At 50.6% G+C, this 25679-nt stretch overlaps 3 protein-coding genes across 4 annotated transcripts in view; 2 read left to right on the plus strand and 1 right to left on the minus strand.

Moving 5' to 3' along the window:
- Positions 1–585: 585 nt before the first annotated feature.
- On the minus strand, positions 586–11415 carry UNC45B (unc-45 myosin chaperone B). Its single transcript, XM_082294716.1, has 20 exons — positions 11200–11415; positions 10906–11075; positions 10602–10638; positions 10158–10333; positions 9529–9618; positions 8895–9062; positions 8504–8672; positions 8047–8217; positions 7036–7207; positions 6488–6788; positions 6223–6317; positions 5414–5555; positions 4833–4973; positions 4520–4647; positions 3986–4052; positions 3543–3656; positions 3337–3452; positions 2359–2476; positions 2103–2258; positions 586–1387 (listed from the first exon to the last, which is right to left on the minus strand). Exons 2-20 carry the CDS (start codon positions 11065–11067, stop codon positions 1121–1123), a joined length of 2790 nt encoding a protein of 929 aa, XP_082150842.1. The 5' UTR covers positions 11068–11075; positions 11200–11415; the 3' UTR covers positions 586–1120.
- A 1817-nt stretch (positions 11416–13232) lies between these two features.
- RAD51D (RAD51 paralog D) lies at positions 13233–18806 on the plus strand. The gene is made up of 11 exons (XM_082294478.1): positions 13233–13284; positions 13601–13710; positions 14314–14375; positions 14532–14650; positions 14867–14948; positions 15052–15186; positions 15609–15704; positions 15888–15978; positions 16756–16826; positions 17695–17862; positions 18519–18806. Exons 2-11 carry the CDS (start codon positions 13629–13631, stop codon positions 18600–18602), a joined length of 990 nt encoding a protein of 329 aa, XP_082150604.1. The 5' UTR covers positions 13233–13284; positions 13601–13628; the 3' UTR covers positions 18603–18806.
- A 2638-nt stretch (positions 18807–21444) lies between these two features.
- Positions 21445–25679, plus strand: part of RFFL (ring finger and FYVE like domain containing E3 ubiquitin protein ligase) — a 29866-nt gene continuing 25631 nt past the window's right edge. The window contains exons 1-2 of one of the 2 annotated variants that reach the window (XM_082294534.1): positions 21445–21541; positions 25227–25305. The gene's annotated coding sequence lies outside the window, so the exon portion shown is untranslated. Of the gene's footprint in view, positions 21542–24864; positions 24923–25226; positions 25306–25679 lie in introns of those variants that run through there. The other variant, XM_082294535.1, reaches the window with a different exon arrangement.

Genomic DNA, 25679 nt, shown 5'->3' on the forward strand with positions numbered 1-25679 from the left:
CCAAACTCAGGACACTAGAGGCACTTTCCATTTTTTTTTAAATTTCCTTTACATGCAAGAAAAGACTATCTCCATGGTTCCTTTCATAACCCTTAACCTCAGCATTTCATCATGCTATGCCTATTGTAAGCATCACTGATATTTAGTATGACCAGAAATATTTTAATACGTTTGAATTAATATTTAAATCATGACTGAGTAACATTATATTTATTACATGCTTAGGGACTTTCCCAGGGACTAAAGAAAGGGTCTGTGATTTCTTGTGCTGTCCACAGACTGCATTAAGAATCTGTGCTTGAATGAAAACATTTATGTAACGAAGTTTAATGTGATGACCCACTGGTGTAGGGCTTCTCATTCTATTTCTTTTCATAAATGGGATATTTTCAACATTCCCTGTTGAGCCAAACACTGTGTAACACCTTTGTGGTGACACTGCTGCATTTGGGAACACTGCATGGTTTGCAAGGAGTGAAAATTTAACCTGTGCTACCAATTACTCCATTTTTCCACGTGTGATGCAAGACTGCAAGTGAGACTTGCCTTAGATTCTCCGTTGGCTTAATAAAATCAGAACAGGAATTCCACATGGAACGAAGTAGTGAATTTATTAAGAGTTTGTCCACCATCTTCACACTTTGGCACACAGCTTAAAATGAATGAAGAAAAAAGCACACAGCTAAAATCCTATTTTCTGACTACAGAACAGAAGGCACTTAACCCTCCCTGTTCCACCGCTGCTGGGAATTCCAGAAGTACCAGGAGCTGGAGGTGGATGCAGAACAGATTTCAGCCTTGTTGAGTTTCCTTCCAACAGCCTCCTGACACATCTCCAACACAACCAACTCTTTTACAGCTGGGCCTTGAAGCTTTCACCATTATCAGCAGAATGGGGGCAGAGAAAGGATTTTACACCATCTGGGAATTACTCAGGTGGACACAAATTTCCCAGGCAAACTCCCTCTTTTTCCTCACACAGCTTATGGATCCTCCAAAGTTGTCCCCAAACTATTCAGTGCCTTGACAATGGCACTAGATTCTCCTCATGGCTCTCACTTTTTCATATTTCTCTTTATTTTTTCCCCACACTCAGCCGTTGTTGGTGCTTTTCATTCCCTCACGCCTGAGAGAGAGGTTTGATCAGCTCATAATCCATGCACTTGCTGAGGCAATCACGTGCCACGCTAATGATGTGCTGCTTCTTGGGATGATCCTCCTGCTTCCCGACGTAGGTCAGGATCTCCAGGAGCTCTGACTCCACCAGCTTCTTCGCCAGCTCTTTGTCAGCGCAGATTAAGTTGAAAGCAATGACCAGTCCTCGGTGCTGGACCTCCATGTTGTCATGCAAGCAGAGCCTCTGCAGGATTTCAAGCCACTGGGTGGTCTGGAAGGGAAAGAGAGACCATTAGTACTGATCTGAAGAATATCTCAGCCAAGAATATGACTTTTGCTTCCTTCAGCAGAAGGAAGAGTAATACTCATGTCACTTATGGTTATTTCATTCTTTAACTAAGGAAACCTGACTCCAAACATTTGCACCCAATTGTTCTTACACTAAAGTCAGAATCTTCCACGGCACTGGCACCACATGAAACATGTTTCATGTTTAGGCTGCTGCATAGTCTCTGTGAAAAGAATCTGACCAGATTATTGACACAGCTGAGATGACCAGGATACTCCCCCACCCCAGTCTTCCTGAGCTTCCCTTTTGGCTTGATTAATCATTTTTATCTTAACGAGCTCCAGTGTCCAATTATGTGTGCAACACAACAGGGTTTAGGAGTTCTCAACCACAGCTCTTCAGACACTCAGCCACGCAAGATCTGGTTCTCAGAGCCTACAGATCTGTGCAGGGAAGGGAGATTCTTTGGGATCACTAGGTTATCGATCAAACTCTTCTCATTTCAGGGTGAAACAGGGTTTGGATTTCAGGTTATTTATCAAAATGGACTAAGAGCATGCACACCCAGGTCCCAGCTTCTCCAGGTTCCTCACTATCAAACTAAATTGCATCTTCCTTTTGAGAGGCATTTTCACATCTGAGCCAGGACCCTTGCAGGGTACATCCATACTGCCCACAATCAGAGTTATGCTCTTACCACTTGAGTCATCTTCGAGCAGAGTTTCTTTTGTGCTGCTGTAAGCATGGCCAGGGCTCCTGCTGCTGCAACCTGGACTTTCTCATCATCCTCACCACACAGCAACACCACCAACTTCAGCCTGTCATTGCCATCAGCCACAAACCGCTCTTGAACCTAAAAAAACCCCCAGAGATACCCAGAGATAACACAATTAGGGATGGCTCCTCACAGGGACAGGTGCATGCAGTAAGGCTGGAGATGCCCGGAGAGTTACCTCCTTGTTGACTACCAAGTTGCACATGCACTCTGTGGCTGCCTGTCGAAGTTGGTCGTGGTTCTCAAACATGTAGTTTTCAATATCTGGCAAGGCCTTTTCTTTGATTATCTTCAACCTGTGTCAAAGAGCAGTAAAAAAACCACATTATAGGTGTGAAAAATGAGGTTCACTGTTAGTAAAATTTTAAGGAAAGTTTAATAAAAGGGACAATTAGGAGACAATAGCAAAAAGGGTATTACAGCCGGGTGCTTTGGCAGAAATCTAAAGGCACAACTCTACATCCAAAAGATCATCTTTAAAAGGACATCTCTTATTGCATATTCATTACAATCATACATAATTCATAAATTCTTTGGAGTTTCTGTGTATCATCCCATCAGCCTTATCTTCCTCCTTGGCTCCATTCAGTCTCTGCTCCCTCCATAAATTCTTCTCTCTGGTTTCAGGTCTTCTCCTCTGATAAGATACTCCAGGAATGTGAAGGCTTTCTCTTTTTCTAAATTGACTACATAAACAATAGACATTCTATATCCTGTATTCCATTACAGAACCTAGGTAAAGTTTTCCTAACATTAAGGAACAAAAAATATCCAACACCACAATACATTCATAACAATTATGTAACATGCGAAAAGCCAACATCACATTACCATTTATAACAATAGGTCAAGCAGTAACCATCTTATCAAATATTAACTGCAGGGAAGGCCTTGAAACAAATCAGTGTCTGCAGCACTGGAGCTCATGGCATGGTTCATTCCCTGTCTAATGCAGATGAGGTTCATGTCTTTGCTGTTTTTGTAGGAAAATGTGCCAGTCCCCTTTTCCTATTTCAAGAATCTTTTAGCTCTGAGACCTCTGTAGCTCTCCCAAAGGTGGCTCAAACTGGCTGGTCTTCATAGTCCAACAAGCATTCCACTGTAATTCGCATTCACTCCTGGGGAAGAAGGAAGGCTAAAAAGCAGTAAAACTCACCTAAGTTTATCACTCCTTCCTGAAAAGTTTGTGAGACCTAGCAGAGCCTCGTAGTTCTGGAGGCCATCTCTCTCTGTGTTCAGCAGGCTGACGAGGGGCCTCACCACCTCATACACCTAGAAGAGAAGGCATGTATTAGCAATTTTCATTTGCTAAAGGAAGTATCAATGCTTTTGTTTTTATTGTTATTTTTTTTTCAAGTTTACCCTCTCCCCTGGGAATGCAATATCTGGATTGGAGATTGCAGCAATTTTTGCCAGAGCGTGAGAAGCCTTTATCTTGCCAACATCCGTGCCTTCCACAGCCAGAGGTATCAAGGCCTGGAGATACGCAGGAAAAAGCATTCAGTATTCTGAGAAGATTTACAGGATTGCCTTAACAGACTATAACAAACTAAAAATATCCCGTAGCCCTCTGTGATGTCTTGCTTTTGTTCTCAAATAGGCACCACGCCAGAGCTTGTAGCTCACACAGTCACTCCAAGAACATCACTTCTCTGGAGCCTTGCAGAGGTGGGACTGCAGTGTCAGCGTGGCCCCAGGGGGCGACAGCTTGTGCTTTTCTGTCACCGCCCCTCACTGGAGACACACCACAGGCGCCCAGCAGACATTAACAGCACATTAGGAACTTCAAACATAAAAGTGATCACCTTCCCACCGCCTTGAGCAACAATGGTCCCTCGGTCCTTGGGGTCTTCACACAAGGCAAGAAACACCCTGCAAGGGCACAGAACACTCAGTGAAACAGCCCCGCGGGACACCAACAGCCAACAGCCCTCATGAAAGGGGGCTGAGGTTTTGCAGGAGTGCTAGAGCCACCAGGTAAATTCCAGATGCTTAACCCAGTGCACACAGCATTCTATGAGGAAGCAGCAAATGGCACAGTAAGAAGCTTCCAGATCTGTAAGATGAACTCTCTTCCAGTCAGAATCGATACAAAGAACTAAAAATTCAAAACGCATCCTAGCAAGGCATCCCTGTAAGCCAGCTTCAAGGTCAGAACGTGGATTTTTATGATATTGTTGAAGAAAAATATTGGTTTAAAATCTTTCCTCCACCTCCCTTTCATCACCCCCTCTCAGGTAGAGTGCACCTCCCCACAAACAAGGAGCCAGCCCAGATGACATCCCCATGGCACAGGGGCTGCCCAGCACTCCCAGCTCCTACATCAGTAGTGAAGGCACCTGGCAATGAGCTCCTTGCTCTGGTCTGTCAGAATGGCACTGTCAGCCTTCACCATGCAGGCCAAGGCAGAGACAACCCCGGCCTTCAGCAACCGCTTCACCCGCTTCACCACAAAATCCTTCTTGTCCTGAGGAGAAAACACTGGGAAAGGATTAGCCCTTAGCTGCCATTCTACCATCCAGGTACCTAACAGCCAAGCCTGGTTGGAGAGCAAAGCGATTTCAGTCTGGAGACAGGACACCTGAAGTCTGTGACAATGGATACACCAAAGAAAGTCTTTCTGAGCAGCATCTCCAGCTGGACACAACCCACCTTTGGATGCTCCTCAGGTACATGCTGCTTGGAGAATTTTGCCAGCTGCACCAGCTCTGGGACTAGCTCCTTGGTGTCATAGCTGTTGGTGCAGTTCACCAGTGCAGAAGCCACGGAATACAAGATAGTCTTGTCGCTTGCCTGCACAGGAAAATAAAAGCTTGTGTGAGGGTGAGGAGGGCACAGCAGGAAAACAGGTCCCTCTGGGCTGCCATCATGGTGTTTTGCACTGGTGGAAATGTTCTTAGCTTTATGCCCAACTTTATAGCCCATGGCAGGGAAAACCAAAAGTTTTCATAGTCAAACAAGGTGTTGAACATCATGAGGTGCTGTCAACACCTCAATGCCTTTGGTTTTCATGCAGTTGCTGACAGTAAAGGTAGGAGCAACCTTCTTCAGAAGAGAGCAGGATGGTAACAGCCTTGAGGTGTCCCTGGGGCACAGGCAAGACTGAAGTTCTGCTGAACCACAGGTGAGGGGTCGGGGTCACAGCTCCTTCTGACGGGCCACAGTGCAGGGCTGAAGAGCTGGGAGAACTTGATGCTACCAGAGGAATGAGGGAACAAGGAAAGAAGATAGACCTTGGCTAAATCGAACATAGCTTTCAGGGCTGGCTCATCCTCAACAAAGTCATCTTTCACATCTGCATCGAGGGTGAGGTACGAGAGCCCTTCCACAGCCCATTTCCTGGTGCGGGCATCAATGCTGGTGTTGCACAACCACCTGGAAGAGAGAAAAACACTCACATTTCTATCTCGGGAGCCAGGACTAACTTACCTAGAAAAAAAGGGAGGAAAAACAGATATTGAGGCTGATTCAGGCCCAAATATGTCCTCAGGTTCTGCTGCAGCTCCTAAGACTGGGGGTGCTTCCCCTTGAGACATGACCTTCCTCCCATGGTCCAACTTGTGGGATTTAAATGCTGCTGGGAATGACAGACCAGGACAGCTACTCAGCACTGCTTTGCCTTTTCCATCCCATGAAACACGAGATGCCTGCAGGAATGACCACCCATTCAGTCACTTCCTAACTTCATCCCACCTCCTTGATTACTCCACCCAGCAAATTCACCTTCAGAAAGGACTTGTGCATATTCAAGGTAGCATTAATTAGGCTGTGCCACTCTGGCAAAGAGGGAGGCACCGGGTTTGGTGTCTCCCATGGGCAGTGAGGGAGGGAGAAGGTTCATCTGGATATTGAGGCAGGAGGAACATATGGCTGCTTCAGGCACAGAGGAGCTCCAGGTCCCAGTGCAGTGGCTCTGGGGGCACTGTCAGCTGGCAGGCAGCACAGGAAACGAAGGCAACATGTGGGCAAGATCTCATGGGAGAGGAACATATTGTATTTTGCAAAGATTAGAACAACTGAAGAAATCAGTGAAGTCACTCACTTTCGGCACTGCTTGGCTAACTTCTCAGTGGAGCCCTCAGCAAACTGCCGCAGGCCATAGTCTGTGCCTCCTGCTGAGCCCAGCTTGCAGAGACCCTGAGGAGGATGAAGAGGACATACCGGTGAGAAAGGCTCATTAATCTTCTCGTGCTGCTGCCCCAAAATAGCCTAAGCCCATCTCTCATTCTCAGAACGTCTCGCGTCTCCCAGTTCCGGGATAAGGCTGCTGAGTGTGGCAGGCAATAGAGGCAGGGCTGCATCCTTACCACCAGAGCTCGGATTTTGATCTTCTCATTCTTGGTCTTCTTGTAGATCTCCTTCAGGAGAGTCACCCCATTGGTGATGATGAAGGTGGCTCGGCTCAGCTTGGTGGAAGCATGGATGAGGGCTTCCACAGCCACCAGCTGGTCAATCTCCCTCTCAGACCCACACAGGGCAACCATCATCTCCATCACTCCCTTCATGCCAAGCAGCTTGTTGCCCAAGTCAAAGGGCCCTTGCAGAACTCCAGACACAATCTGGATAGCATGGAGTGTCTTATCCATGTCTTGTGGGTCGATTTTGCTCCTGCATGGGATAGAGGGAGTAGGGTATGGAACAGCAGTGGGGAGGAAATATCCTCCCTCAACTGCACTGCTGAATCATACTGGTGTTTGGGAGTGCAAATTCCTGCAAAGCCTGTGATCCAGCAAGATCTCAAGCAAATAGTTATCTCCCAGAGCCCCAGTTTTGAACATAAGAGGACTTCAAGTGCCTGATCTCATCCTCAAGACCCCCTGCTCCTGCCCTCTGGGCCAGCTCACCCCTGACTCACTTGATGTACTCCTCACAGATCAGCCGGTAGTTGTCCCGCTCCGGGTCGCAGCGCAGGTCGTCGTAGAGCTTATTTAGGAGGACAGAGGCAGTCAGCTGTGTGTTCTCTGTCAGTGGCAGGCAGTCAGGCATCTCAGGAATCTGGCCCACCACTTTCAGTATCTTTTTTAAGCCTGGAAATGATGGAGTAATATGGCTGTCAGAGGGGAGAGGGTCTGTGCAAAACTCAAAATACCATTTGTTACTTTTTTGCTGTGGAATAGCCAGCTTGGATGGTTTTCAAATATTTTGCAGCCTAATCACATAAGTCTTAAGCAAAAAAGACACTCAGATATTTACTGGGGAGGAGCTTCTGCTGGTGAGATTACAGGTTTGCAGAATCAGGCTTTTTTCCAGCTCTCAGAGTGAGATAAGCAAAACTGCATTAGGCCCCTGGCTGGATCTGTTATTTTTGTCAGGAAACATTAAACCTACTGACCCCCAAGGCTGGAGGCTCTGACTGAGGAAAACTCAGCCACTTTCAAGTGATTCTGGATAACTTAACCCTCCTTTTGCTGAATTATTATTAAATAACTTCCATCAAAATGGTAACACACACATGCATTGGAATTACTACAAAAACACACAGCACACAAATTCCTCACCCTTGACCAGTTTTAGAATACACCAGTTTATGGGTCCACCAAGCTCAGCAGGTGGTCATCTCATCCTGTCTAAACCAGACAATTTATCCAAGACAAATCCTCCCAACATTAGCAAATACACTGGAGAAAACTAACCAGAGATGTTAGGCAGTCCTTTAGAAACTCAAAAATTCCTGTTCTTATACATAGTTCATTTTCTCTCAGTACTGTTTCCTGCTAACAAGTCTAACTTTGCTCCAGGCTTGCATGCACCAAGAAAAGCCAGAGAGGATTTATTTTATAGGTGGGATCAGTTCTTCAGGCATTCAGGCAAGAACACACAGCTCCACATCTCCCAAATCACAACAGGATGGCAGAGAAGGACTCACCATTGTCGATGACAAAGATGCTCCTGCTGTTGTCATGGTCTTTCAGGTCCTTCCTTGGTATGTTCTTGTTGAGGAGGTTGAGGGCTCGGTCTCGCCCTTGCCCAGACACTTTCTTACTGACCAGCATATCCAGCAAACGCGTTGTGATCATCCTCAAATCTTTCTTAGTGTCTACACAGAAGCAAAACAGTAGCAGCCAGTTACGAGAAGTTATCTCTGAAAGGAGGTGAGCTCAGTCAAAACCATTCAAAGCCATTGTGTGGCTGGAACAGAAATATTTAAGTTATCCATGAGGATAAGAGCTGTGTGCAGGTTGTCCTCCTGGACAGCTGAAGGGTAAAGTCCCCAGTTCACCAAAGAACAAGGAATAAGGTGGAATCCCAGGAGCAGAGCCCTCCCTGCTTGGCCCACTCCTCCTGCAGGCAGAGGCAATGTAGAGCAGGTGATGTGCTGTTACCTAGCACTAGAGCCTCCTCTTTGCCGTGGTGCTCCTCCTTCCCCTGGCCCAGCAAGCAGTCGGTGATGGTCTGCAGGAGGTTGCAGACAGCCAGGGAGATTTCTTCATTGTCCACCGACATCCACATGCAAATGCTGTCGATGCCCAGGTAATGGAGAATGGCAGTGGCCTGGGCCCAGGAAGGAGAGAGCAGGACAGTGTTAGCAAAGACCTTTCCTTCCTGTGTCCTCTAGGCTCAGCTGGGACAAAGAAACTATTTTGCTCAGTGAATCCTGAATCAGTACAAGGCAGAGTTTTAATCTCCCCCCACTGCTCACGAACAACACAAACTATTGCAATTTCCCCCTCCCCAGCTGCAATAGCAGTGAAGGTCCAAGCACCCTGTCCTTACCCGAGCCTTATGTCCTGTGCACATTCCTGAAAGTGTCCTCACGGCTGCCAGGATCAGCTCAGGATTTTTGGTTTCTATCAGCTGCAGCAGCAGGTTGACCCCGTTATTCTGGAAAATCCTCTCGGCACCAGCTTCCTCCCGCCCCAGGACTATGAGGTTGTTTGCAGCCTGCGTGGGAGGCAGAAGAACCAGGGGTCAGTGGCACAGCCCAGCCTCCAGAACATCTCCATGCAGCTCTGGGAGATCCTGGTGGGAGCCATCTCTTGACAGATGCAGCAGATCAGCTCAGACCCCACCAGACAGTTTATCCAGGTGCATTTAGGCATCAGCTCTGCTCTGCCCAAGAAGAGTGGGTCACTGTTTGGAGGGAATATCCGGAGGGTGGCAGAGGTGGACCTGAGCAGAAGTCCAGGCTGATCCCACCTTTGGTATTTTGGGAGGTTGGGCCACCTTCCCTCGGCACAGGGGTGATGCCTCGTTGGGACATTTCCCCTCTCTCTGAGTGCAGTTCACCTCCCAGTTCCTTCCCTCATCCTCCGTCCAGGAGAGGTGGGGAAGGGAACGCAGTGTTCTGCTCCCTGCTGCAGTCTCTGACACCAAACAGCTATTTTGCCAAGTCCAGGGCAGTTCTCACCTTTTCTCGCTTTTCTTTGTCACTGTTCTCATCCAGCAGGATCTCAAACATCTTCTGCACCCTCGAGTCCGTGGAGAACTGAATGCGCAGCTGTGCCAAGAGAGAGCACAGAGCATGAGGAGGAGGAAATCAAGGAACAACTTTCCTTTTTCGCTTCAAGAATGCTCCCCCCTCTCAAACCACAGGCGATAACAGGAGATATCATTTCTCAGCAATCAGCATCCATTACCCATTGCCATCTGGCAGAGCCAGTCCTAAATATTAATTTCTGAGACTTCACAGTAGGTAGCGGTGTGAGGATTTCTTCACAGCATCCCTGTAAAGGTAACTGTAGCAACGTGGCAACTGCCACACCCACCCCGAAGCTGATTCAGTTCCTTGCCGAGACTTTTCCAAGACACTCAGGACCAGGCTGGCCTCAGGAGGAAGCTGCCACACTTTTCAATTTAACCATTCAACCCAATCCTCAGATTTACACAGATCAAGTATGAACTTCCAGTTAACGGAGCCTATTTATCCCCCTGTATTGCCACGAGTTTCCAGTATGACCAACAATCCACTGATATAACCCAAGGAAAGGATTTCCCACCTCTGGTCTGTAAACCCAGGACTGTTCCCTTGGCATTTACCTTCTCCTGGATGTTGGCCCCCAGTCGTCTCAGGGTCTCCTGGAAGTTTTTGTTGCGGGGTTCGAGGGTGGCACATTTCTGAGCATCTTTGAATGCTTGGTCCAGCTTCCCCAGTTTTTCCAGGGCTTGGCTGCGCCGGTACAAGGCTTTGATATCCGAAGCATTGATGTCAATAGCTGGGAAAGGGATCCAAAACACCAGGCATCAGAGCTTGCTGCCTGTGCAAACTGTGGTTTGCTCTGTTATTAGCATCAGTCAGTGCCTGGTCAGCACTGATTGCACCAAACTGGAACAACATCATTTGAACCTCCAGGAATTCCCTTGTGGCATCAGCACTTGGGTGTTAGTGGACATCAAGGAATAAGGCCACAGTGTCCCAAAAGCAGATGTGAGAGCAGGCTGAGCGAGTGTACCTAGCTCTCCTCATAACAGCCCCCTCCTTACCTCTAGATGCATCCGAGGCTGCCTTGGCATATTCCTCCTGTTGAACCAGGAAGGAGAGATTTGTTAGCCATGGAATAGCATGTCCCCATTCCTGATGGACACTGGAACCTCTCTGTTCCCATTTCCCCATGGGACACCCCAGTGAAGCTCCAGCACAAGCCCAGAACATGTCATTTCAGACCAGCTGGAAACACCCTATTCAATAAACAGACAAACCACCCAGTCCACAGCCAGTGAGTGCCCTTGGCTGCCTTCCTGCTCCTCTCCCCCTGAGCACTGCCCAGGCAAGGGGAGCTCTTCTCACCTTTTTGAGGAAACAGGCTGCCCTGTTCCTGTACAGCACCGCCTGCAGTGCCTTGTCCTTGTTGAGCTTTATGGCTTGAGTGTAGCTTTGAAGGGCTTTCTCGTAGTCACTGGCCTGAAAATATTTATTGCCCTCCTCTTTCAGCTGGATGGGATCCTCCATCTGGAGAGCTTGAAGGAAAAACATTAATCTGTGTCCCATTTTCAACTGCCTCAGTCGCCTGCCTACTCCCCCAAGCTGAGTTCCACCATGAGACTGACATATAATTAACACACATTAATAAAAGTAGCTTACCAGGCTGAAGAGTTTTGAAAATGAAGACCTAAATTGCTCTTCAACGCTGTGGCTTCTCAGAAGCTTTTCCCACCAACGTAGATCCTTAGGAGTCAATTAAAAAAAAAAAAAGAAAAACAACAACAACAAAAGGAATTAAAGAAATCTGCCAGCACTACAGAGAGTCTGTGTGGCTCAGGAAAGAGCTCACTTCCCACTCCACATTTGGGCAGGACCTGGCAGCTCCTGCTGCCTGTCAGTGTCACCTGTCACCACAGCCTGTCCCCTCCTTGTCCCCTTGTGCTTTATACGCCTGGGGACGGCTGGAAGCCAGGGCCAGCTCAGGGGGCACCTGGCTGCAAGCAGGCAGCACCCCTCTGCAGCAGGAGGGAATCCTCTCCCACCTGCCAGGCAAATCCCAGCTTCCCCCTGCCTGCAGAGCTGCACAGGGTGTGGGGAGCAGGAACGGGGGGTTCATGCCAAAATAGCCCACGGCTGGGATGGCTGACCCCTGTCACAGTGCTCAGACCCTTTTCCCTTTCCATTTAGGGAAGCATGAGACAGCTGAGCTTCAGGGACAAGTGGCCCCAGGCCAGCAGCTGCAGCAGTGCCCAGCACCTTCCAGAATTCCCTGGGATGGAAAGCTGACTGACAGCCAGTGCTGCCTCCTCCTCCTTGCAGGGCCTGCAGGAGCCCATCCAGCTGGAAATCTCACCCATGTCTGGCGCTGCCACTGGCCCCACACGTGGTCATTCAGCAACACAGTGACATTGACTAACACAGAGGTCTGGACTGGAACATACTGGAACTGTGTGATGAGTGGCTCAGTTTGAGTGACACCAGTAGACAGAGTAGCACTGAGCTCCAAGAGAACTGATCCTTTCAATCTCCCCTCTTTCCCAGGGGTCACGATGAAGGAATTCTGCTTTGTGACTTATCTCCCCCCAAACACAGGCCTTGCCTTCCCCAGGGTACCTCCCAGCATGCCAGCTATAAAGCAAAGGGGGGAACTGGCAGGATGGGGAAATGACTGAGGAGAGCATGGGCTGACCAAGACACTGCCAGGAGGAAAAATATCATTGTCTTTAATTCTGTGATCTGTGTTGTGGCTTGTGGCTCGTATGCAGCAGGGGTTGGCACAGGACTGCCCTGCCCATGTCTCCTGTTTGACTGGCACCAGCAGCATTGCCTGGTCCCTGGCATTTGGGCAGGAAGTGATTCCAAAGCCATTTGCAAATCCCTTCACAGCACATCATCAGCACCACAGCTGCAGGCAGCTTCATCAAGCACAGCTCCCACACCTTCACCTGTTTGGGAATAGTTCCAAGGCACAAGGACAACGGCTGTGGAAAGTGCAAGATGCCACCCCTGCTTTGGGTAGCCTCAGTGCAGTGGCTTTTCCAGCATTCATTTGGATTAAAACACCAGAACCCCCTTCCCACATGGTTTTAGGTACTGGGGAAGGCTCAGCTGGCTTCATTTCAGTACTCCTGGGATATAGCAGTGCCTTCCTCACGTCAGGCAGAATGAAGCCACACTGTCACAAAGCGGCAGCACTGCAGGTAAACTCAGTTACAAAATCAAAGGGTGTTGGGTGCTGCTGATGCCCAAGGCAGAGCTGAGAGGGCAGGGCAGGCTCAGCAGTGAGTGCCGAGAGCCCTCTTCAGGCCTCGGCTGGGAAAGAAAAACAGAATAATAATTAATACCCGAAAAATAGCTTTTCCAGGAGAAATTCAAGCCCCCAGTACAGCCAAGGAGGGGCACAAGGCTCCCCACACCTGTAGGGCAGCGCAGCCCCTCAGCCCTCCGTGCAGCTCCATTTCCCACCCGGCAGCGCTGGCTGGTGAGCCTGGACAAACCCATCCCTCGGAGTGTCACAGATGCCGGGATGGTTTGGGTGGGAAGGGAGCTCAGCGCTGTGCTAATCCCGGCGGAGGGGCTGGGGAAGGGAAAGCCGAGCGGGTTGGGAGCGATGGGCCCGGGAGCGGTGCGGGCCCTTCCGCCGGCGGCAGGAAGCAGGAAGGGAGCGGGCAGCGACCGCGGGCCCCGGCCGGGGCTGCGGGGGAGCCCGCGGCGGGGCGGAACCATCGTGGGGCTCTGCCGGAGGTGGCTCGGCTTGGGGAATGTCCCTGCCCGGGGATGGGGTCCACCCGCCCGCTGTGCTTCCCCGGCCGCAGCGATGCCCCCGTGACCCCCGTGCTGCGTTTTGGGCTGTTTGGCCCCAAAGGGGAATTAAACACCCACCGTAACCACCCATTCCAGACACAGCTTGGGTGGCTTCTCCCCTGCTCCAGGGGCAGGCACCATGCATGGCTCAGTGTTGGACCTGGCAGGGCAGGGTCGAGGGTTGGAGTTGATGATCTTAGATATCTTTTCCAACCTCAATGATTCTATGAATTCCACCCTCCCATCTCCTTTGCAGGTCTCTGCTCTTCTCCCACGCTGTGGACATGGTGGTCCTGCGGGCTGGGCTCTGCCCTGGTCTCACTGAAGACATGATCCAGCTTCTCAGGGCCAATGGCATCAAGACAGGTAATGGGCTGGCATCAGGGTCTTGGGTTGGGGAATATCATCCCCTCTGCACTTGGTGGACCTGTATCATCCCAAATCCTGGGAGGATGGTGGTGGTTGAATATCCTTCCATGTCCTCCTTGCTGGATGTCTTCTGGGTCCTCCTGGGTGGATGCAGTGAGTCAGGACTTCTCCACAGGAGCAGAAGAGTGTAAGGACATGATAGAGATCCCTGCAGAGGCTTGTTGAGGATTGATCAATTATGGCTTTTGTTACGGTATTTCAGGAGGGTTTGTGCAGTTTTCCTTCTGAAAAATGCCCAACTTCCTGGAATGCTGCACCCCAGGCACCTCCTGCCCTTAGAGGGGAAGGAAAAGGTGCTGGGCTGCTCTTGAGCAAAACAAGGAAAATGTTTACCAGCTTCTTTCCCTGCTCTGTTTTGCAAGAAACAATTTGTTTTGTGATGGGGCCATCTCAGAGGAAAAACTCCTCCACTTGCAGTGTTGACAGAGGGCACAGACACTTGGCCTGTTGGTGCAGGTTTTGTCCAAGCTGGTTGTCTTCTGGTGTTTGTGGTCTGATCAGGCTCAGCTTCCAACCTCTAGTCCCTCATGTTATTTGCAGTGGTGGACTTTGTGTCTTCAGACCTGGAGGATGTTGCCCAGAAGTGTTCCCTGTCTTACAAGGTAAAAGGGACTACTCCTAAGTCCTGGTACATTAACCAGGGAGCTCAAAGCTGTTTGGCTCATGGACAAGGATGGGCTTATCTGGGGGGACCTTCTGCAGTAGATACTGGCCCTGGACTTGCTCAGTCCCGTTTCCAGACATCCCTCTTCCCCCAGGCACTGGTTGCAGTCAGACGTGTGCTCCTGGCCCAGTTCTCTGCCTTCCCTGCCAACGGAGCAGACCTCTATGAGGAGCTCAAGAGCTCCACTGCCATCCTGCCCACTGGCAGCCCAAGGTGGGTGCATCTCCCACCAGCTCTGCTGGGCTTGCTGCACAAGGCTGTGGTTGCCAACACAGGCTTTGAATTTCAGTCTCCAAGCCATCCCCATGCACTTGTCTGCATTTGGGAAGGGGACTTGAGGCACAAATATCTGGGGAGTGCTGCCTCCCGGTGCCCCTGCCATTCTGGCTGAATGGGTGTTGATAATCCCACCTTGTGTCCATCCCAAAGCCTGGACCAGCTGCTGGACTCGGGGCTGTACACGGGGGAAGTGACGGAGCTCATGGGAGCACCGGGCAGCGGGAAGACACAGGTGAGTGGGGTGGAGGGCAGGGGAGAGGACAGGTAGGGTGAAGATGGTGCCATCAGGCACGTGAAGCAGAGGGACATGTCACACCCCGTCCCTGTTCCCCCAGGTGTGCCTGGGCATTGCAGCCAGTGTGTCTCTGGGCCTCAAGCAGCACGTCCTGTTTCTTGACTCCACGGGGGGTTTCACTGCCTCCCGTCTCTACCAGATGCTCCGAGCCCAGACAGAGGATGAGGAAGAGCAGGCAAGTTCCCCTGGAGCTGGTCCCTCTGCTCTCTAAAACTCACTTTGCTCTTGCCTGCAGAAAACCCCAGAGATGATTTGTCTTTCCAGCTCTGCCTTTGTCCCCTTTTTTGGGTCCAGGCTCTTCCTTCCATGGCTCGGTGGGTGCCATGCTCAGGACAGACACTGCCCTTTGTTGTTTTTCTTGGGAGAAGGGAGGAACTTACTGGACTTGAAGGACTTCGCTCCCTGAGCTCAATCCATGTTGCTTGTTCCATCAGTGCAATAGGGACTTAATTAATGTGTTAATGGGGTGGAGGCAAATGTGGAAGAGTAAGGGTCTCTGGCTCCATGGCATGGTGTGAATGCAGAGAGCTGGTAGCAGCTGGGGCAGGAGGAATAGGACAAGTCCTGGGGAGGCTGAGGCTGTGTTTTGTGCCGCAGCTGGAGGCTCTGCAGCGGATCCAGGTGGTCCGTGTGTTCAGCATCTATGAGCTGCTGAGTGCCTTGCAAGAGCTGCGGGATCACCTCTCCCAGCAGGTAGGAGCAAGGCTCTGGGCCTCTCTCCCTTCCCCAGAGCTGCAGGGAGGGCAGCAGAGCTTGTGTGCCTGACAAGTGACTCCAGACTGCCTCATCCTGGGGGCATTGGAGCCTCTGTGCAGCTCACAGCCTCCAAAACTGCTGGATTTATTACTCCACATTGCACATGGTGCCTCCTTGCAGGTCGTGAGCTCCATGGGACCTCTCAAGATGATGGTGCTGGACTCAGTGTCGGCTGTGATTTACCCTCTGCTGGGTGGCAGGCAGTCAGAGGGTGAGCTGTGCCACTGTGTGTGCCAGGAGGCTGCAGAGCTCTCTGCTCGTCCTGAAGAGCCTCTTCCACCCATGTGTGCTGTGCTTGGAGTGGGGCTGGGGCAGGACGGATGTGGATGTGGATGTGGATGTGGATGTGGATGTGGATGTGGATGTGGATGTGGATGTGACTGCTCCCAGCTTTTCCTTTGGGGCTGGATAAAAGGGGGCTCTGTTTGCAGTGTTAGCAGCAAACACTCCAGCTGGCTGTGGCCATGCACGTTTATGGCAGTGGCCTGAAACCCATCCAGGGGAGGCACTGAACTCTTTCCCCATACATGAAAACTTCTTACAGTGTCACAAATACAGCATGGTTGCTGGCACAGTTTGCAGAACTCTTTCTGCCAGAAAGGACCATAAATCAGAAGTGAGGATACCAAGGAGCCCCCTCAAGCACCTTCCAGAGGGTCTTGCACAGCTGGGTGGCAGCCAGTGCTATCACAGGAGGTCCCCTCACAGCCATGGGCTGTAGGAAATGAAGCTGTGAGCTGGAGAGATGGGTCCTGTACCTGCTAAATCAACCTGGCTAGCTTTGTCTGGAGCTTCTGGTGCTTCTGTAGGGTTTTTTGACCTTGGGCCATCTAAGATAGGACAGGGTGAGGAATGGTCCAGTGCAGGTGTCCATGAACACGAGCGCTGGCACTGAATCCAGTGCTCCTGCAAAGCCAGATGTCAGCTGCTTCCAAGATGCACTTTGGGGGCTGATCCCCAGACAGCCAAATGCTTTGTCCTGCTCCAGGTTTGGCCCTCATGATGCAGCTCTCCAGGGAGCTGAAGACCCTGGCCAGGGAGTTCAGCCTTGCTGTTGTGGTGAGTGTTGCTGGGCTTTGTCCTTCATGTGCTGGTGTGTGGTGAGGAGCCATGGGGAGGCTGTGGAGCCTGTGGGAGAGGGGACCCCACTCTCAGCTAAGCCTAAACCCCACAGTGCCCTGCTCCCTGACATCTCTGCAGCCTGCAGATGTCTTGTTCCGAGCATGGGGCAAGACCTGGGCTGATGTGCTGCCTCCTGCTCTTGCTGTCCTCATCCAGCACGGCATCGAGCAAGGCAGAGTTAAGTACAGGCAGATGGAAAGGCTGGTTGTGTTTATTTTTGATAAAACACTGTTCATTTAAGGGGCTGGCTAGCTTCCTGGGTAACCTTTCAGTCACCTTGCAGGAACTGCAGGGCATTGCATCATCCCACAGGAGCTGGAAAGGGCCCTGCTCGAGCCTTCCCCAGCTCTTGGCCAAGCAATTGCATTTGCCAATGCACCCAGACGGGTGGGTGGAACCACAATTAGTGTGTCTGAACTGGGAAGGCCACACCAGAAGATGGTGGGCTGCTGAGCCTGGCACTGGAAGGTGTCAAGACAGTCCTGCCCTTCATTCTGATGAAATGACAAGGACAGCATGTCTGGAAGGACACTTGGAGGCCCCAAGTTAAACTTTGTGGTGACTTCAGCACCAGAAGTGATGCAGCTTGCAGATATGAGTGAGCTCCCTGAGTACTGTCTGGAGCAATTACCCGGGCTGTGTTTACAGCAGGTAGCAGAGGAGCTGAAGGAGGGCTCAGGATGGAGAAGGGAAAAACCTTCCTAGAAGTAGCAGCCTGGCCAGGATTTCCTGGTGACCTCCAGCGTTCCATTACACCGAGTGACACTGCTTTTCCTGGGCACTGATAAATCTGTTTGTGCTGCAGGTGACCAACCAGGTGACAAGGGACAGCAGCACTGGCCCACTGAAGCCAGCCCTTGGCCGCTCCTGGAGTTTCGTGCCCAGCACCCGGGTGCTGCTGGAGAGCAAAGAAGCCACCTGGGAGAAAGCCACCACACAGCGTGTTGCTTCCCTGGCAAAGTCACCCCGGCAGGTGAGGCTCCCTGGATCCATCCCTTGGGAATGCAGGAGCAGCTGTGGGACTTGGCCCTGGCTCCTGTGGGAGTGGGGCAGGACCCAGCCTTGCTGGGTGAGCCCTGGCAGTGGGAGAGGAGCTTGTGCAGCCTGGCTGGATGCTGCAGAAGAGAAGAGCATCTGTTTCCAATAGCCTGGGCTGGTATTTAAAGGCAGGATAAGTGAGTGGCAGCACTTGCAGTCCAGGTCACTGTATTCCTGATGTTGGTCTCACTCTCCTGATAGTGTGTGGGCAGTGAGAATCCCGTGGAAATGGCTCTGACACCTTCAAAGGTGACTTCAGCTTGAGCACTGCCTGAGCCTCCTGGCTCTGAGCCTGCTCTGCTGCTTGATCCAAACAAATTTGGGTATGGTGGTGTGCTGGGCAGCGAAATGCATCCTGGATGTGCTAAATAATGGTGTGTCTGGGGATGCCTGAGAGCAAGATGTTCTTTCCTTGCTAAATTGCATTGCCTGTTTCTATCTCTGCATTCAACAGACCCAGTTAAAACAGGGGCACCAGCAGAAGGAAATCCTCAGGGCAATGTAACTGGGATTTTTGGCTCTGAGACAGGTGATGGAGGGATGCAGAGTCCAAGCAGTGTGAGGATAAGCTTTGCTCTGTTCCTCCTTCAGCCGACAGGGATACAGGTGGAGCTGGACATCGGAAACGGTGACGCGTTGGAACCGAGCCCGGTGACACCCACACAGGGACTCTGATGGGATGGAAAAGCAAATGTCACAAGGTTCAAGAGAGCTGCACAAAAGCAGGCAAGCACTGAAGGTTTTACAAACTGACTCTGAGACTCCTGCAGGCCTGCGAAGGACCAACAATAAAAAAATCTCTTGTTATTCTACCCTGTGGAAAAACTGAGTCTGGGGTTCCCTGGAGATCTCCCTGTCCAGAAGATGCTGCCTGCAGTGCCTGGGCTGTGAGGGCAGCAGGACAGCCAGGTCCTGCATTCTGCTGCAGGCTTGCCTTCACCCCCCAGAGCCAGCCCTCTCCTCAGGTGTTGTTTGGGATCAGCTGCATTGTCCCTGCACAACCCCACGGCTCCCCAGTCTGGTTTTGTTCCCCCCATGGCTCGCTGCCCTGTGATCCTGGAGTTCTGATCATCCTCGGGCCCACAGTGGGCTTGGTTCAGAAATAAAAGAAAAAAAAGCTGTTGCACATTGCTGTGGTTGTTGAGAGCTGGAATTCAATTAATGACAGCTGCTCTGAGCTTAATTAGAATGTTGAGCTTTAGTCCCCAGCAGGACTGGGGTGGGACAGGCTGCTGATGAGCTGGGGCATAATGAGATGCTTGATCTTCCCTTCTCCCCAGAGTAACACCAGGCCCTATGGGGACCTGCTGGTGTTTTTGGGGCACAGCTGGGCTGTGTAAAGACTTGCTGATAACTGATGAAGGTTCTGATCTGCATCAGCTGAGGCAGATGGGTCCTGGCTGGTACCAGCTGGCCCTGCTTGATGCTCAAGGACCTATTCAATTGCATGTGGTGATGTTTAAAATAATCTTTGCATGCTCTACTGCTTTCTAGCTGCTCTTGCCTGCTCTTGGCAACCTCCTGAGGAGAGGGGAGGCTTGGATGTGGTGTTTCCTCTTGATCCCAGATGTCTTAGACACCCTCATCCTCAGCATAAGAGACCTCCTTGGCCGGTGAGCCGAGCCATGGCTTGCACTTCAAGGCATCTGACAGAGAATTTGGGAGCTGGGACTAATCAGGGTGTGCTCATTAAACTAATTATGCAGCAGCACAGCTCCTGGAGCCCTCTAAGGCTGTGCTTGGCACATTAAATACATAATTTTTACTGAAAACTTTTTAAAGTTGTGGATTTTTTGTGTTTCTGGGCTCTCCGAGCTCAGGAAGGGAGGTGTGGCTCTGGGGATTGCAGCCTGGATGGAGGGGGTGAGGAGGAAGAGGATGGTTTTCCTGTCTGCTGGAGACCTGTGCTGATGTAAGCAGAAATTTACCTTATTAGCTAATTTCTTGTTAATTAATTCCTTATTAGCTCCTCTCTTGGAGCTGTGGATAAAGAGCTGGTACACACAAATTTCAATTACGAATTTATCTCTCTGCCTCAGGTTCTGTAGGGGAAGCAAAGCTCTTGTGGGGGAGTGTGGAGCAGGGAAGAGCCAAATAGAAACCTCTGGGGTTATATTTGAGCCAAGAGGTCTTTCCAGATGTTTCCTTCCCCTAACCAGCAGGATGAGAGGAGGAACAACCTGCTTTGAACCCTCATTAGAGTCAGCATGAGACCAACCATATGTGCATCTTCCCTGTGATTCCCTGAGAAATTACAAGAAATTCCACTTTTGCACTCAGTCACCAGGGAGTCACGGGGTGGTGATTCAGCAGGCACACTGCCAGTCTGCCAGGAAAGGTGATGGTGGGAAGTCTGGGCTCCTCCAAAGCTTCCCATCCCAGCTTCCATTGGCATAGCCATGACTTGGGGGGATTTTCTCTCCTTGGTATTCAGCTAATTGCAGCTGTGGGAGTTTTTTCCCTTTTGGGAAACATCTGGGTAGGCTGGGGAGGGCTGTATGGTTTGGGGTCTGGCTGGGTTTCCTGTGGCAGCTCCTCTGCTCCCGGGTGTGCTCTGAGGTCACAGTGGTGTCCTGAATTTCTGGCTGTGTTGCTGCAGGGAAGGTGTCACTGTGGGTGCTGGTTATTGCACAGTGTGGGGACAGCAGGAGGGTTCAGGTCATGGGAATCTATTACCCCATCTGGAAAAACCTGACTTCCTGCTCAAGCTCATTTGCCCTAAATTTGCATGGTAAAATCAGGCTTAAAAGAGTTTCTGATCTAAATATCCTCATTCAGTCTTTCCCCTTCATGCTCAGACAGGCACTCCTGCAGCTCTGTAATGCAGAGCTCAGGATGTCCTTTTCCCCTGCCTCTTCCCCATGCCCAAAACAGCTGGAAAACTCCTGGAAATGCTTGGAGCAGGGCAGTGAAACCCATCCCAGGGCAGACAGGGCACATCTCACTCCAAGCAGCAGGGATGCCTTTTGGCACTTAGGGCTTATTTGCCCTTTGATAAGTATAAAATACACATATAGATGTGTGTATATATGTATAGGGATGTGTGTCCATATCTGTGTCCGTCTCTGTATCTCGGGATGAGAGAACCAGAGTCTCAGGCTGTGCCAGGGGAGGTTCAGGTTGGACATCAGGAGGAAGAAAGGGTGATTAAACATTGGAATGGGCTGCTCAGGGCGGTGGTGAAGTCACCATCCGTGGGGCGTTCAAGGAAAGACTGGACGTGGCACTCAGTGCTCTGGTCTGCTCGATGGGGTGTTTTCCATCCTGACTGATTCTGTGATCTCTCCGTGTATGTTCACTTCCCGTACAATGCTGATAAGCCCCGTGAACACCCAAGAGACTCCCCCAGCGCACAGAGGACCCCGCAGTGTCCCCTCCTCTTCCCACCTGCCCGCGGCGGGTCTCGAACCCTCGCTGCTCGGAGCCGCTGAGTCCTCCTGGCCGCCAGGGGGCACTGCAGCACCACCCGGCGCCCCTGGGGCCGCTCCGCCCGCCCGGCCCCGCGGGCAGTTGCCATAGCGCCGCCGCCGCCGAGCGCAGGCATCGGGACGGGACCGCCCGCTCCAGGCCTGCCGGCCCCGCCGCCACCCGGGACGCGGCTCCTCAGGGGGAAGGTGAGGCGGCTGGGGCCCTGCTGGTGTTGGAGGGGCTGTGGGGCACTGAAGGGGCTGCCAGGTGTGAGGGGTATGTGGGGCTGTGAGGCCTGGGAGGGGCTGAGATGGTAGGGGGGCTGCCGTGTTTGGGGGGGGGTTTGGGTGTGTGTGAAGCTTCAGGGAGGCTGACGGGGTTTTGGGGGGTGGAGCACTGAGGGAGCTGCCAGGTTTGGGGAGTGTGGAGCACTGGGGTACAGAGGGGGCTGGCAGGTTTGGGGACGTGTTTGAGGCTTTGGAGGGGGGCGGTGGGAGAGGCTGCCAGGTTTGGTGGTGTGGGGCAGTGAGGAGACTGCCAGGTTTGTGGGGGTGTGTGTGAGGCTTTGAGGGTGCTGCCAGGTTTGGGGGGGGGTGTGTGAGGCTTTGAGGGTGCTGCCAAGGTTCGGCGGTGTGGGGCAATGTGGGCTGCCAGGGTGGAGAAGGGGTGGGTGGGGTAAGGGCGGGGGGTAGGTACACATGGGGTCCATGAGGCTGTGGAGTGGTCACTGAGGCTTATCCAGGGGCTGTGGGGTGCGGGAATGGCTCTGGATTGGGTTGTTGGCAGGTGTAGGGGGACAGAGGGCAGGAGGGGCTGCCAGAGCTTGGCGGGCACAGGGCGGGGGGGATGGGGCTGCTCGGGTTGGGACAGGTGCAGCACCTGGGTTTTGTTTTGGGGAGATGGGGTCAAGGGGCTCCCTCACAGGATTTCCCTAATGAGGGGGAGTGGGACTCTGGTGCAACCTCTTTTTTTCATGTTTAAAAGTGGTTATGAGCAACTCTTTCCTTTCTGAATTCTGCTCCCCAATGCCCTCTGGGGTTCAGTAGGTTATTCTGCTCAAATTGCTATGAGAGCTGAGGAATTCTGGATAAGCACCAGCCTTCTGTAGAGCTCTCTGCTTAAATTATTGTCTCTTTGCATTTTAGTATGTCCAAAGTGTAATTTGATGTTAAGGACCCAAATTATTTCCTTCTCTGCTCAAAACTGGGGGCGTACTGCAAAGTGAAAGCTGAGCAAGTCCTTCCTTTGCTGCAGAAAGCAAAAGTTCTTCAGAAAATAGAAGTCATCTGAGCAGTTTGTTCCTGTAAGCAGGTCAAGGTGTTTCCTGTGGGGAAAGTATTGACTCATCCTCTGGTTTCTTAGCAGTATTTCGGTGTCTGCAGGTTAATAAATGTCAGCTCTGCAGTGAGAACAGAGTCCTGCCTGAGTCTCCTCAGGTTAAAAGGCTGAGGATGGAGAGGCTCAGTGTTTGACCCTGTAATAAAGAACCAGTTGCACTCGAGAAAAAAACCTCACACCAAAAACTCCCGTGTTTCCCAACACTGCAAGGACAGCCAGGCGTGCTTAGTCAAGTGTAACACTACAGGTAGATAGGAACGGTTTAATTTTGTGCCTCTTAGATTAAGCTGTGCTCAGGGTAATGTTTAATTGGCTGAGACAAAAGGGGTTTAAAGGGGTTTGTTTCTGTGTTTCATTTGAGCTCACTTCCTCTTCTCTGACGCACAGCGTGTCTTCCTTGGGGAGCACAGGACATAACCTCAGCTGTTGGTTTGGGAGAACTGTTTCACAGCTGTGCAGGGACTTGTGGCAGTTTTCTGTTCTTTCTGACCTCATTGTGGACTTGCTGAAGAACTTAATGGATGTACAAGAAGCTTTTTTAGCTCTCCATATCATTAGGATGGGAGATGACAGGTGTATTGTAAGTTGGTATTTTATTGTGTTTATGCTGTGGTGGGTTGTATTTCAACACTTTGAAGCTCAGATTTTAAGATAGATGATCATTAAGGCATATACATGATTGCATAAACAAAAAGAGTTTTAACTCTTTGTCTTCCCACTGTTACCTCATTTTTCCAGAGCTGAGAAGTGGAGCAGAAAGCTATGAGCTTTAAATGTTTATTACAAATTCCAGATCCCTGGGTTTACCTACCTCCACCTATCAAATACTGAATCTCCTTAACACATTTGTGCCCACAGTGATGGGGAGGGGGATCTTGTAGTCCTTCTCTGTAATCATAATTGGTTTTGGTGGCACAACTGGGTCTAATGAACCAAAACAAACACCTTGGGCTGTTGTGTTTCCCATGGGGGTCTGGAGATCCTGGAGCAGGATTACCCAGCTGCAGCACTCTGTGTCTGCTTATCCACTCAGCTGTAGCTACTGAACTTTTAATTAAAGGCTGATTGCCTTGACAGTGGTGCTCATGGGTTAATGCTTAATTGCTCAAGTTTTTGCTGAATTGGAATAGTTTTGAACCCATCATTTAAGTATTGTGTTTAATTGTAGGGTAGAAAAAGTAGGATGGCTTTCAGTGAGGCTCACTGTTTCTCATTGTCAGGTACCATGTGATTTGGCTCCTAAAATGAGAGCTGAATGCACTGCTCTGCACTGAGAGTACAAAGGAATCATATATAGGAGTTTTTGGGAGGACAGTGGTCACTAGTTGAGTTTGACTGAAATCTGTCTTCTGCACATCTTCAGTTTTCTCTTTATTGTTGTTGACTTCAGGGTGGGTTTGTGTTGTTTTGTTTGTTAAATGGTGTCATTTTCACTTCTTGTGCAAGTTGTTAATCACGACTGAGATTGTAAACTCTTCAATCAAGCTCAAGCATGAGCTGAGCTGCCAATGCTGTTATTAAACCTGTAGTTTGGACTTTGAACCAGGTTTTGCCTGGAGGGGTGGAAGCAGATTTCCACGGTCTGCTCTGTGTGCCTGCCTGTCCTCTGGCTCTCCCAGGCCAGCACAGAGCAGGCAGTGGAGCTGAGCAGGCTGTGTCTGACCCAGCACTGCAGTTTGTGTCCTCAGGACTGGCCAGGTAAAATGCTCTCCTCACCTAGGGTGTGTTGGTTTCACTGTAGGAAAAATGGTGTTTAATTAGGGTTGGGCTACTTTCCTGTCCCTCAGAGTGTGTTTTCATAGGATATGGAATCACAGAGTGGACTGGATTAGAAGGACCTTAAAGATCACGTAATTAAAGATTCTCTGGCTCCATATCTTCTCTAAACTTTCTGACCAGTCCTGAGGGATACAGAGCCTGACCTGAAGATAAGAAACCAAAGTGCATTGAACCAAGTTGTTGTGCTTAATGAAACACACAGTGGGCAGCAGGATAAGGTGAGATGCAGAGAAGTGTGTGCACAGGGGCCCCTTTTTGGACACAGCTGTGTGTGACCTGCTGCTGAGCAGGGAGAGGGGACCTTTCAGTTTAAAATAGGTAGTTAAAAATAAGGGAAATTGGTTCTTCTCTCTAGGCTGAGCTCTGACTACAGGCATAACCTGACTTTAAACTCCCTGGATAATGCTGGTAGTCTGGATTCTTGAGTGTGGACTGAGCTCTGGAAGTGCTACAGCCAGAGCCCTGGTGAGGTGTGTGATGCTCCTGTTTGCTGCCTGTGCTTTGTGCTCTGTACTTCCATGTATTTATTTACCTGCTACAAATGTTTCCCCAGCCCTCCCCTGATTGCCTATTGTGAAACCCCAGCCTGGCTCCTGCTCCCCAAAGTAATCCCAGTCATTATCCTCTGTGGTTTCCCATGGAGCCTGTTTTCCTCCCCTTCCCAGGCACTGTCCTTACAAAAGCCAGGAACGGCAGTGTGAACTTCCCTCAGCTGGCACTCAGGGAGCAGGGAATGCTTTGCAGTGGTGAATAAGTGGAATCTCTGTTTCACAGGTGGGGAGAATCCCATCACTGCTGGGCTGATGTCAGGACCAGGACTCACCTGCATGCAAAGGTTTCCAACCCCCTGCTGGTAGGTGCCTCTAAAGTTGATTATTTAGTCTTCAAACAACATTGCAAGGTTGAAAAATTACCCTCTTCTTTAAGAAACCAAGCGTTTGACTGTCAGGTCAAGAATTCAGAGTTTGTATTAGGTTTTTCCTTCTTTCTCAGCTGGTTTCCTCAGAACTGAGATGGTTTTTTCTAACCTCTGAAAGACCTTTCTGGCTTGTTAAATTTATGCTCCCATAAGGGACTTTCTAAAGAAAGAATTGTTTTCTGAGATGCTGTTAATTCTTTTCAGTGTCTGTAAAATCTACAACTTCTTCACATTAATTGCTCTTGAGGTTTTCAGTTCACTCAAAAATATTAATCAGGCTTCTTTCTCTCATGCCCTCTGGCTCCTCT

The sequence above is a fragment of the Coloeus monedula genome, assembly GCF_965178545.1.
Source record: "Coloeus monedula genome assembly, chromosome: 20".
NCBI lineage: Eukaryota > Metazoa > Chordata > Aves > Passeriformes > Corvidae > Coloeus > Coloeus monedula.

Bases quoted from the DNA above. Each gene is read 5' to 3' on its own strand.
- UNC45B (XM_082294716.1), bottom strand. From the start codon at position 11,067: ATGGAGGATCCCATCCAGCTGAAAGAGGAGGGCAATAAATATTTTCAG. The intron at 6,318-6,487 runs GTAAGGATGCAG...CATCCTCCTCAG, and splicing joins TCAAAATCCGAGCTCTGGTG to GGTCTCTGCAAGCTGGGCTC. The intron at 4,053-4,519 runs GTGCCTTCACTA...GTGCCCTTGCAG, and splicing joins AGCAAGGAGCTCATTGCCAG to GGTGTTTCTTGCCTTGTGTG.
- RAD51D (XM_082294478.1), top strand. From the start codon at position 13,629: ATGGTGGTCCTGCGGGCTGGGCTCTGCCCTGGTCTCACTGAAGACATG. The intron at 14,376-14,531 runs GTAAAAGGGACT...CTCTTCCCCCAG, and splicing joins AGTGTTCCCTGTCTTACAAG to GCACTGGTTGCAGTCAGACG. The intron at 14,651-14,866 runs GTGGGTGCATCT...TCCATCCCAAAG, and splicing joins CTGCCCACTGGCAGCCCAAG to CCTGGACCAGCTGCTGGACT.